Source organism: Pseudopipra pipra, chromosome 3 (assembly GCF_036250125.1).
Source record: "Pseudopipra pipra isolate bDixPip1 chromosome 3, bDixPip1.hap1, whole genome shotgun sequence".
NCBI lineage: Eukaryota > Metazoa > Chordata > Aves > Passeriformes > Pipridae > Pseudopipra > Pseudopipra pipra.
The window spans coordinates 28,714,657-28,726,971 of record NC_087551.1 but is presented as its reverse complement, the minus strand read 5'-3'; the positions used below and the strand labels follow the sequence as shown (position 1 = coordinate 28,726,971).

At 38.1% G+C, this 12,315-nt stretch overlaps 1 protein-coding gene across 2 annotated transcripts in view; it reads left to right on the top strand.

Moving 5' to 3' along the window:
* The window catches only part of BABAM2 (BRISC and BRCA1 A complex member 2), a 172,676-nt gene that overhangs the window by 86,510 nt on the left and 73,851 nt on the right, over window positions 1-12,315 (top strand). For both annotated transcript variants that reach the window (XM_064648436.1, XM_064648435.1), the window contains exon 7: window positions 6,978-7,087. In XM_064648436.1, coding sequence (XP_064504506.1) covers window positions 6,978-7,087 — 110 coding nt within the window. The remainder of the gene's footprint in view (window positions 1-6,977; window positions 7,088-12,315) is intronic.

Here is a 12,315-nt window from a genome sequence, read left to right as displayed (position 1 = left end):
AGACAGGAGAAAGAATTTCCTGGAATAATTATACATTCTCCCTAGAGTGAAGCAGATTTCTCAGTCTCGTTTGCCACTTCACATTCCTTAGCCTGCTTTCCCCTAGTGTGTTTTGTTATTAAAAAAAAAAAAAAACCACACAAACAAAAACATTAGATATAGGAAAAAGTTGGGAGAACATGTAACTGCTGGCTAGTGAAACTGCAACAGTTTCTTGTGCTTTATTGGACAGTTGTTTTTCACGTTTTTGCACTCTGACTTTTGGTGGGAAAAGGCCAAACTTTTCTAACTCTTGTGATGAAAGAAGCCTGTTAGTACTGATGAAACAAACATAGTATACAAGTGTTATGTATTCTTCTCTGATGCAATTCCCATTTCAGCTTCAAAAACAAATTCTATTGTTCATTTCTCTGATCAGGTTTTCATAAGTACGTTACAGGTATGTATCACATGGAATTACGTGGGATAAGTTTTACCCTAAAATAAATTACCTTTCTGAATGCATGTTATTTTCATGCATTTCTCTTCTGGAGACCTTTCTTTCTCCAGAAAGGATCCTGAAATAGGAATTTTGCGCTCAGCTTCAGTGAAGCTGACTAACTTGGTAGGGCTCAGTGGTACCATAGTCTAGTAAGTGTCTGTTAAAATATCCACTTAGCATCTGCAGCCAGCTTGTGCTAAGATCAATGTCTCCTCAATCCACTGTTCTCCTCCATATTCTGCTTTTTTATTCCACCTTCCTCCACAAGCTGCATTACATCATTAAGTTGTAAATTGAGTTTATTCATTGCTTATTTTAAGCAATCACTTCCCCGTTTGTTGGAGTTTTCCATTCCTTCAATTAATCATACCACAAAAACAATTATCGAGGAGTTGTGAGAGGTGAGATGTCAGAAGCCTCCAGGAAGAGGTAGGAGCAGTCAGCTGGGGCTGGTAACCTCCTGACGCAGATTTGGCCTGACCATATTGTTGGGAGGCATGTGCAATATCAGCCCTCTGTGTGGCATCTCGTTTCTCAAAGGAACATCCAGTAGGTTCAATAGTTTGTGTTCTGTTTCTTCCCTCACTTTTATCCCCAAACCAATTTCCATGTGTACCTGCAGTACCAACTTAAGAGCCCTTCCAGAAGCCCAGCTCCTTTGTCTCATTTCCTACAGTCCCCTAGGCCAGAAGCGGCTTGTCCTCCTCAAAACATGCCAGTACTCTTCCTGCACATACCTTCCCATCCTTTCTACCAAATTCTAAGTTTCTTTTCTTCTCATTCTTGTTACTCAAGCTAAACCAAGTTCCCAATGCCATGTCCTTGATTTATGCATCAGTCCATTGCACGCTCTCCTTCCAGTCTCATGCCCCCTGCCTCTCAAGTCTTTCACTTCCATGGAAAGACAGGTCCTGCTGCTGCCCACGATAGGACTAGAGTACTTACCACTTTATCCATTGCTGTTTGGTGCAGGGAATTGCACTTGTGTGCCAAGTACAGAAATACCTCTTCTCAAAAGTATACTCTAATCAGAGGCTGCAAGGCAATTCTTTGTTGATAACTAAGAAAAGGTAATGACTGATTTTCCAGAGTCTGCATCTTTAAGGCAAAGGAACTGTAATGTACAACTTGGTTGGACTCCAGGCACAAGAGGAAATGGGTTATAGCAGTTGTGACTGTGTGGAGCAGATGTTTTGGTTGGACTGGCTATCAACCATCTGACTCATAATAAATTGTCAGTTCCAGTAAATTCCCAGTTTTCAATTACAGTAGGTAGGATACAAGAAAACAATGCTGTTTGGATGGTATATTTAAAGTGAGTTTGATGATAATTTTCATAAACAACTCATACTGACTTTGTAAAAAGATTAAGTATCTTGCAAAGGGAGCAGCTGTAAACATTGAAGAATGCATTTGAATGTAAATTGAGATTAATAGGAATGGAAAACTAACAAATGATTGTTTAGACAGTGCTGATACAATTGGAAGAAGGATTTTAAGTTTTTCTTTGGGGTTTTGTAATACCCAAAGTCTTTTCATGAAGTATTTTGGGGGGAAAAATTCTAAATGTGTTAAAGCTTCCATTTTCATGTGTTCTGTGCTGCATTTATATTTTCACATGGCCTCTCATTCTTGAGTTTTGAAAATACGTACTTGATGAACCTTTTATCTGCACTGGCTAAGCAGACAGAGGGTAAATTAGAATCAAATACCGTGAGCTTTCTGTTTATGAAAAGCTTTATTTATTCTTGTAAATTGTTGCTAGATTTCTGCAATAGAAAAAAAGCTTATGGGTTGAAAATTTCTAGATTTTTTTTGTTGTTTTTTTCCCACCACATTGCTTCGGAGGTTTAATCAAGGATCAATCCCCCCTGTGCAAAGTACTCTGTAAACATAGGAAACCTCTTGCAGTTCTTGAGAAAGAAAACTATTTATTTTCAGTGTTAAATGGTGTATCCATTTTTTTTCCTGTTTAATTTGAATGGACATTTTCTGAAATGAGGAAAAGATTATTTAAAAAAAAATAAATAGTAGGGAGATGGCAGAAAGGCACTATGAAAATCTAGAGCACTGTGGTGTAAAAAATCCAACACTAGAAGTTGAGTATTCTTACTATCAGGCGTGAGACTGTTGTGGAAAAATTAAAAGGTGTGCATTAGCATGTGCTTAACTAATGATCTCAAGCATTTTTACATTCAGATTTTAAACCTCAACATTCCTGTGGCCCAAGATGTGTTCCCTGTTCAGTTAGAAGTCATTTTAGTAATACCTTCTGTAGAGCCTTGTGTGGAAAAAGTTCTGTGAGTATAAAATGGCACTGTGTTATGGCAGTTCTAACCTTGGCATCTAACATTTATAGAAAATTGCCATTCTTAATTTTTACAAAATCAATTTTTCTTGAGAATAAAATTAATTTGTTTAATAAAATCATCTAGCATTAAGTGTCATGAGTTAAATACAAATTATGAGGAAAAGAAGCATGGCTACTTAAATATTAAAAAATGAAATGTGACTTTAGTTCAACAGCCTCTTTTTTTTTTTCCTAAAAGAGGCTAATATTGGCAAAGCAATTGGATGTCACTCTCTCTTATGAAGCCAACTGAAAAGCAAGAATAGAGGCGATTTTCACTTTGCTGCTCTATTTAAATCTGGCCTATTCTTTTATATAAATACGCATTCCAAAATGGGAAAAGGGAAGATGCTGCCGGTGCAGAGTTTGATAAGAAGCATTAAAACAACCTTTGCCTTTGGACTCCTTGGTGTAATGGAAGGATCTCAGCCCCTGTTCTGGGCAAATGTCATTGCCTGGTAATAGAAGGCTTCATCTTCTCACCTAATGACTGACAAGTTTTTAGAGATGACCAAGGGAGAGATAGCTCAAGGAGTTAATTTGTAACTGGCACAGACAACATCAAAAAGGTCTGTTAGTTGAAAAGTTTTCCACAGTTTATCTGTAGAACATGTGGTTTTGGTTTAGTTTTATAAACGGCAGTTTTAACAGACATACTAGCGTTGAATGCAGTTCTGCCAAGCATAAATAAAAGTAACAAAGTCTGAAAGGAATAAGTGGTATGGTATCAGATAGAAGGGAGTTTGTTGTAAATCTGCAGCCACCTGAGCAATAAGGTTAAGCAGTTTCATGGTGTTACTGCACTGCATCTTTTAAAACCTACAGGAATGCTGGGGGTTTGGGTCTTTTTTAAGTTACAGTTTTCATTTCTCAGAGCTGCAAATATGCATCCCATTGACAAGTGGTAGTTATAGAAGAATACCAGTTTTTTAATGTGGATTTGCACTGGACAGTAGCTGTATGAACATAATGTAGTGCTCTGCTGACAGCAAGAGTTGCAGTAGTGTTTGTTGTGTGGTATTTTTGTAAATGGAAAAAGATCGTGTCTTAATTTATTGCTCTTACTACACACTTAATTTTACTGCAGCTTAACATGCAAATCACATACAATGATGATTTATGTGGTTGTGTGTTTTTTTTCCACTGGCATGAATCTTCATATTAAAGAAGCCACTAGTGAGTGTAGAAAATAGAATGTAATATTATTTACTGTATGTGATAATGGATGCTATAGTGGTGTTCACCTAGTCTGTTTTGGAGTTGGGTTTTTCTTTTTCCTTGTTTTGACTTTCTGTAATCAGTAAGCACCTGATAGTATTCTAGAAATTGGTCTTCTCCATGGTGTCAAACTATGTGTGCACATCTACTTAAGCACTAATCATAAATGCAAGTCTAAATAAGGGGTTTATTGTCCATGTAGGTTGTAAAATGCATGTAGATTCTATTCTGTGAAAACAAATTATTTGAAAAGAATTACAAACAAAATAATATGGTCTTGGAAGAGCTGTATACACACAGAAGTGGATGTATTATATTGCAAAATTACAGAATGGTTTGGGTTGGAAGGGACCTTAAAGATCATCTAGTTCCAATCCCCTGCCATGAGCAGGGGCATCTTCCACAGGGCAGGTTGCTCGAAGTCCCATTCAGTCTGGGACACCCAACACTTCCAGGGATGGGGCATCCACAGCTTCTCTGGGCAACCTGTTCCAGTGTCTCACCACCTTCAAAGTGAAAAATTTCTTCCTTATATCTAATCTAAACCTACCCTCTTTCAATGCAAAGCCATTCTCCCTTGTCCTGTCACTACATGCCCTTGTGAAAAGTTTTCTCCTCAGCTCTCTTGTAGCCCCCTTTAGCTTCTGGAAGGTGCTATAAGGTCTCCTCAGAACCTTCTCCAGGCTGAACAGCCCCAACTCCCTCAGCTTGTCTTCACAGGAGAGGTTCTCAACCCTCTGAGCATCTTCATGACCCTCCTTTATACTCACTCCAACAGGTCCATATCTTTATTTTCTTGGGGGACCCCAGAGCTGGGTACAGTAGTTCATGTGGGGTGTCACAAGAGCAGAGTAGAGGGGGAGAATCACCTCCCTCGACCTGCTGGTCACACTGCTTTTGATCCAGCCCAAGATACAGTTGGCTTTCTGGGCTGCAAGTGCACATCACTGGGTCGCGTTGAGCTTCTCGTCAACCTAACCATTATATGTACTTGTCATCTCTTGAAGAATACCTATTAAAATAAAATCTTTTAAATCATTAGTTTAATCTGTCTTAATAGTTCTTTTCATTTGATTGACAATTAGAAAATTAATGGGAAAAAGCCAGTTAATGCCATACTCAACTTCAGGATTGAAAGCTGTTCCTTATTTTTTTTCCTTAATGATAGAAATATATAAAATACTGGGGGAAAGGTCAGGATGAATTGCACTCTTGCATATATTTTGTTGTTATTTGTCTTGTTGATAAAGGTTTTGTAAACTATTCTGTTTCTTCTAGTGTAGAAGATAATACCATTTGAAAACGTAACACTTAAGGGAACATATTGGGTCACGAGATCCTGTCCGTTGCAGTTACAGAGAACCATGTCATATAATCCCAACCATAAACTGATCGTATCCCAACAGGACAACAGCTATTGTTTGTCCTCACTACTCACATAGAGTGTTGTCCTGCAAATTCAGGTTAAAACTATTCTGATTTCCAGCTGCAGTGTGCTTGTGACCGTTTCACAGGCAATTCTAAAAGTACAGTTTTCTTTCAGCTGTCAGAAGCGAGCTGCACACTAAGGCAGAATTTAAGAAAACACTGTCAGCTCTGTCTCATTTTTCATCTAAGACAATTAGGCTTTTTTAAGACCTATTCTTCCCTGCAGCTTATCACTAAGTTTCTTGGCATGTTGTATTCTGCACGTAATAGCTGGTATGCAGCAAGTCTCTCTGGACTTTAACAGTTTCAGTCCTGCCAAAGCTTCAAATGCCACGAGATTGCCTTCCTGAAACCACTCAGCAGTCACTTTAATTTTTTTTTCTCCCCAGGTAGGGCAGGATCTCCTAAAAATATTTAAGTGGTTTGCATGTTTCTTCCTCACAGCTGCCTGTAGAACAGAGCATACCAGGGCACCCTGTACCATGCTGATTCTGCTTTCAGCACATATTTGCTAGGTTTTCTGTTTCCTCTCGTATTTTTACAAAACGGATGAAAACAAATGCATCTTGGCAAGTTGCTGTGTGCATATGCACAAACATGTGAAAGGATTTATTTGTGAGCAGCAAGTGGCACCATGTTACTTGCTGTCAATGAAGGTGACTGCACCACTAACATTACTTTCTACGTAGAGGTTAAGAGCTTAAATGAAGTTGTGCATAGCAGAAATACACTGGTTTGTACTGTATGTGATTTATGAATTGGAGGGCTGTCAGGTCCTAATGAGAAACAATTTGTTCTAGATGATCCCAAAGCTGTAACTGATTGTTCTGATATAAAGAAAGCCTCAACTGTGAATGCATTGACTCGTATTTAGCATAGATTTCTTTTTCTTACAGTACTTTTATGGAGTATGTAGTCTTTGCTGAAAGAAATGCATGGGTTTAATTTGCGTGAAACTTGGGGACAGTGACTTCTAGATATAAATTTCTGATTGCAAAAATGTTTTTTGTCCAAAAGATGAGTAGGAGTTTAATACAGCAAAAAATGTTGACCATATACTACTTTGAAAAATAACAAATATAAAATCTGTGGTCATAACTCGGTGATATTATAACATTTTAAAAAATTCTTTGGCATCTGCATCTGATGTTAGTGTTAAACCAAAAATTCCTAAAAATGAAATCTGTATCTTTACTGAAATTTGTAGTTTACCTAGTTGAAGGAGAGCTACAACACTACTGCATACTTGGTAACCCAGTAATTTTATTTTTATATTTTAAAGAAATCACTAAAATAATTAGTACTTTTAAGTATTAATATAATACGAAAGACTAAATCTGCAACCTGTTTTATAATGGTTACACTTTAAATTCCTCACTTAAGCATCTCCTAAATAAATTGGTATTTGATTTATTAGTTGTTATCTGCAAGCTTATAAGTACTCATTTTGTTATTTGCCATTTTATTTTTGATTTGTTTGGGGGTTTTTTTTATGTACAGGATGTGAATGAAGATCCTGGAGAAGATGTTGCACTTCTCTCTGTTAGTTTTGAAGATGCAGAAGCTACTCAGGTTTTTCCGAAGCTGTACCTCTCCCCACGTATTGAACAGTGAGTGAGACAGGTTTTTTTCTGGAATGTTTATTCTACTTCATTTCTGAACTTTGCAGTTTTTTCCTGATATGTGTGAGAAATGTTGACTAGGTGATAACATGCTATTGCTTCAAATTGCTGAAAGTTATAGTGATTACTGCAAGTGTATGTGTGGCGGAGAAATGATAGATCTTCTTTCAGCTAGTTTTGTATATGCCTGATGTTCTTGTAGCATCATAATCTCTGAAAACTATACTGTATTTTCCTGTAGCAGTATATTTTGAATGCCTCCTATGGTACAGCTGATAGCTTTTGTGAGGGGGGGGGTTCTATTTGGAAGGTAAGTTCTCTGTATAAACATAATACATTTGAATAAAGAATTGTTGTAGCAGCTAAAGGGCTTTGTTAGCTGTGTTTTAGGAATTTGCAGGTTTATAGGTTACTTTTCTCAGAAGAATATCTGAATATTTCATTTTAGGAGTGTTGAACCTTACTGATTTGTTTACCAGTTGGCAAAGAGATTTGCTGAGAAACAAATTTCTGCTCCTAAAATGGAAGGGTGATGATTAGAAATCAATCTGTTTTCATTAAATTTCTTTTATTCCTTTTCTGGAATTAAGAATGTTTTAAATGCTTCTCCTTCCCTTCAGTATCTCAATCCTGTAATGTGTCAAAAAAGTAACTATGTTAGACATTTCAAGTATATCACAATCAAACTGATCCAGCATTGTTTGAGTGATGTGTTATTTTTTTGGTTAATACTGCAGTTCCTTTCCTCCGAACTGGTGATGATTCTTCTGTGTAGAGAAGAAAAGATAGGAAATACTGACTACCACAGTTTTATAATAACTTGGGGATAAAGTTTGTGCGAGTGAAGAAACATGGTATCTTGACATTTTACTCAACAGAGCATTGATCTGGATAAACTCTTGGGTGCAGTTTAGACAACAAAAAACAGAATTTGATTTAGATAAAGGCATAAGACTTTAGGATACTTTATTTAAGAAAATACATTCAAACAGACAGCATATTATCGGTACCAGGAGCAAGATCGGGATAGAGATTGGAGCAGGGCCCTGGACATGGGTCATAGGACCAGGACTGGGATTGGGATCAGGATGGAGAGAGAATGCAGGAGTGGGGTCCTGAGCATTTGTCATGGAACTAGAATTGGGCAGCCGTGACCAGGATGGGACTGGGATCGGAGTGGGGCCCTGGGCATAGAACAAGGACTGGGCCCAGGCAGGTGGGAGCAGGGCAGCAGCCTCAGGGCCTGGGACACAGAGGCACTTCCTGCTGTCCCAGGGCTGTTAATACCAACAGTCCTTAGATGTTACCAGGAGTCTTTGGTTGGCTCCACAGCCATCCGGTATCAGTGTTTGAGATATACACATTCTCTGACCTCCTGGGAAGCAAGAGCTCCAAGGGTCTCACTTTGGACTGCTGTTTATAGAGTTGTTAGAGAGTGGGCTTTAGTCATAGCAATTTTCTGCCTGGCTACAGTTCTTATCAGGAACTCTCTTTGAAGATTCAGTAGCAAAAATATTATCCCACTTGGGTTGTTATTCAGGCAAGAAGAATGAGTTTCCAAGTCTGCTCGTTAAAAAACAGGTGCTCGTTAGACACCTGTTAGTCCCTGGGAACAGACAGTGTTTCTGATAAGCTCAAGAGGCCCAGGGCTGGGCTGTGACTGTCAGGGTGTGCAAAGAGTCCTCGGCCTCATGCTCTGAGCTTATGTAGTTTCACAGGGTATAAATCAAAATATTCAATGATTCCTCATGAGGGGCAGCACTGATCTCTGCTCTCTGTGTGACCAGTGACAGGACCTGAGGGAACGGCTGGAGCTGTGTCAGGGAAGGTTTAGGTTGGATATTAGGAAAAGGTTCTTCCTTCAGAGGGTGGTCAGGCAGTGGAATAGGGTCCTCAGGGAAGTGGTCATGGCCCCAAGGCTGAGAGAGCTCAGGGAGCTTTTAGACAACAGTCTCAGGCATGGTGGGATTGTTGCGGTGTCCTGTGCAGGGCCAGGAGTTGGACTTGATGATCCTTGTGGGTCACTTCCAACTCAGGAGATTCCACAACTCCTGATATTTAGTAGCTTTTACATTTTCATATTTTATATCAATTCACTACTTTTTGTCAGCATTAATTGAGGGAATAACTGTAGTCCAACATGTAATTATCCTTCCATGTTTCAAAGGATTCTTCTTCTGAGCTCTTCTAAAAGCAGATGGGCTGCCATTAGTCACCATTGTATTTTCAGTTGTAGTCACATATTGATGTTTAAGTGTATTTCAGGCCACCCAGGTGTGTCTGTCTAAATGATCCATGAGCTAATGAATACATTGCTTATTTTCCCACTTTCAATAGTATCTTTAAAAAGGTGTTAACCTCTTGATACCAAGCAGAATAGCAATACAAAGGAACTCTTTTTCTTCTTAAAAGTATTACAGAACCCTAAAGAATATCTCATGTTAGATGTGTGATGTAGAGCGATACAGCAGAAGAATATCTGGGGGGTGTTGGTACTTGTCTGACATGTCTGATGTATTTATGGCTTCATCATTTATGTAGTCATGTTAAATCATGCCAGTAAACACTGGAGTTCCATGCCACACCATGGCACATTACTGATGTATCAAAGTCAAGATATTCACTCATCTAACTCAATTTCATCACAGTATCTAGGTACTGGTAACCTGTAGTACCAGAGCTGCTTGTGAGCTGTTGCACCTCCCTTAGTTCTACTGGCTACTTTTTTATGTGCCATGAAAAAATGTATGGGTATGCTTCTAATATTTGTTCAATTGTGCTTTAATAACAAAAGATGTAGTTGTCTCTTGTTCTTTTCCCAAAACCAATCTCTGCTCTATTTAGCAGGGGCTGACAGTCTAGATATTTAACTTTCCAATGTTTGGGAACTGAAGCAACAATGCATACTTCTTTATACTTTTTGCCAAAAGTACAAAAGGCCTCAAGAAGCCCTGAGGATTAGTTTAATGACTTGAGTCCATGGCATGTTACATTTGAATTGTGTTCTGCTTATAAAAGTTCTTTCCTGCTGCTAGCAGTAATTGTATCTACAAAAGCCATGTAAGCAAATTACCGATATATTTTTTTTTATGCAGCCAATTTTGAAGTGAGCTAAGTAGTGGTTGATAGTTCCCAACATAACATCCCCAAGTACTCAACAAAACAGGAAAAATACCGAATTCCCACAATTATTTTGCTAATACTAAAATCTGTTCACCTTAGGAAGAACAAGCAAACAGGAATAGCATTTTCCTGACACATGAAATAACATGTCAGCTTTGTAGAGAAATAAGAGCAAAGGGCCTGTTTGTGTAACGTGAGTTATCTCCTGCTTTCCCAAGAGGTTTCATTGCTTTTGTGCTTTGCCATATAAACATGCATTCCCACATTGCATTTTCTAAAAATGATACATGCCCACAGATCTTGTCAGCGAATTTGAGTCCTAGCAATAGGAATATAGTTTTTTTGTTTTGAAGGGTTTTTGTAAAGCATGATTCCTCTGGTTTTAGATGTATAGCAAACATAATACTAGCAAGACTTCGACTGCACTTTGTCATAGACTCTGGAAGAGATTTCCAAAATGAGGGAAATGTCCACCTTTTATGGTTTGGCTTGAAAAAGCTCACATATTGAAGCAGGCGGTAGAAATGCAATAGATAAGTATTATGGTGTGATATCTGGCTACAGAGTGTCAAGTCCAGTTCTTACAGTAAAACAACCAACCCCACACTTTGGGACAGGAAGCGTTTGTATTAATTTATAAAAATCTCAGCAATAACTATTCATAACCTGGTTTAATTCTTTCATGAAAACTTGCTAATTTGAAAACATTCATTTCAATACTAATTGTTCAAAACACGTTAACAGCAACTTTTAGTTAATAGTTCCTTAACTTGAAATCAGTCACTTAGAAAAGCTTTCATTTTATAATTTGAAGAATTTTTCTTTTTCCTTGTTGTGCTGCATCAGTAAACATATAGATGCCAGTAACAGTTGCTTTCAGTTATTTCAAAAATTAGATCAAGTTAAAATGAAACGAGATATTTATGATTTGTATTTATTTGAAGAAAACCTACCATTTTTACTCTAGTATCATAGAAAACAGTTTTTGCACACTTCTGGAGGAAGTGATAAGCTGAGAAACTGCACAGACTGACCACACAACTTGAGAGGATGGTGCTCATCAGCATCCATGAGTGTGTGTCTACAGCTCATCCTTCACCTCCTCCCACCTCAGGGTGTGGGACTTGTTGCAGGATGCTCTTCCATCCTTCACTGATAGCTGCTGTGCTTTGGGTGGAGGGTCATACAGATGAGCTAGGTAGGCACAGATGCACTCTGAGGCTGTTTCTGCACTCTTTGGCATAACGAGGAGCTGCTGGGATATTTACCCTTTATGTCTGTCGCATCTCACGTGTTATTCATAACATCTCAAAACCTGTCGGTAGAAAGCATCTTGCTTGTTCAAAATTGCCTTTCTAGTGAAGTACATTAGATATTCATATGTTAATGAAATTTTTAATAAAACTGTCCATTGCATCTTTGTTTTCTGTTTATTAAAAGTCATTAGACTCTAAATCCAGACAGTCAGTGCAGGATTGAACAGCTCATTTCTATATTAGTGTTTAAAATGTGTGTCACCATACTACACATGAATGTGGATCAGAAGGTTCTGGATTTTTTTCTTAAAAGAAAAAAAATTATATATGTAATGTTTTTTCCTTTCATGAGTCATCCATGCTAAAGAAAATAAAACTGGGTTCATCTTGGTTCACATTTTAAGAAAAAATATATAAGGGTAGAAACACTGTTACTCAGTGAGTTCTGTCTTCCCTGTGTTCACAGAAATAATCCTGCAATAAACACTGTTGTCCTGGAGGGCTTTTCTCTGATAAATACGCAGACGTGAATATGCTAAGAAAACCAGCTGTCAGTAGAACTTGTTTTGCTTAAATGGATCAGGCTCCATGCTTTGGGGACTGAAATGGTCGTTTTTTACTGGTCTGGGAGCTGTGCCAGAGGGTTCTTCGTGACTGAGGGTGGTATGCACAGTTCGGTGACTGCATTTAACCTTCTAATACAGGCAGAGGAGAATAACAAGAACCTGGTCTGAACTCTTAGGCTTTGAACATTTCTGTATGTTTTTCACTGATGGAAAAAAAAAATGAAGGGAAAATTAAGGACTTATGTTTGCTTTAAGGTGTTTCCTGTCTTTC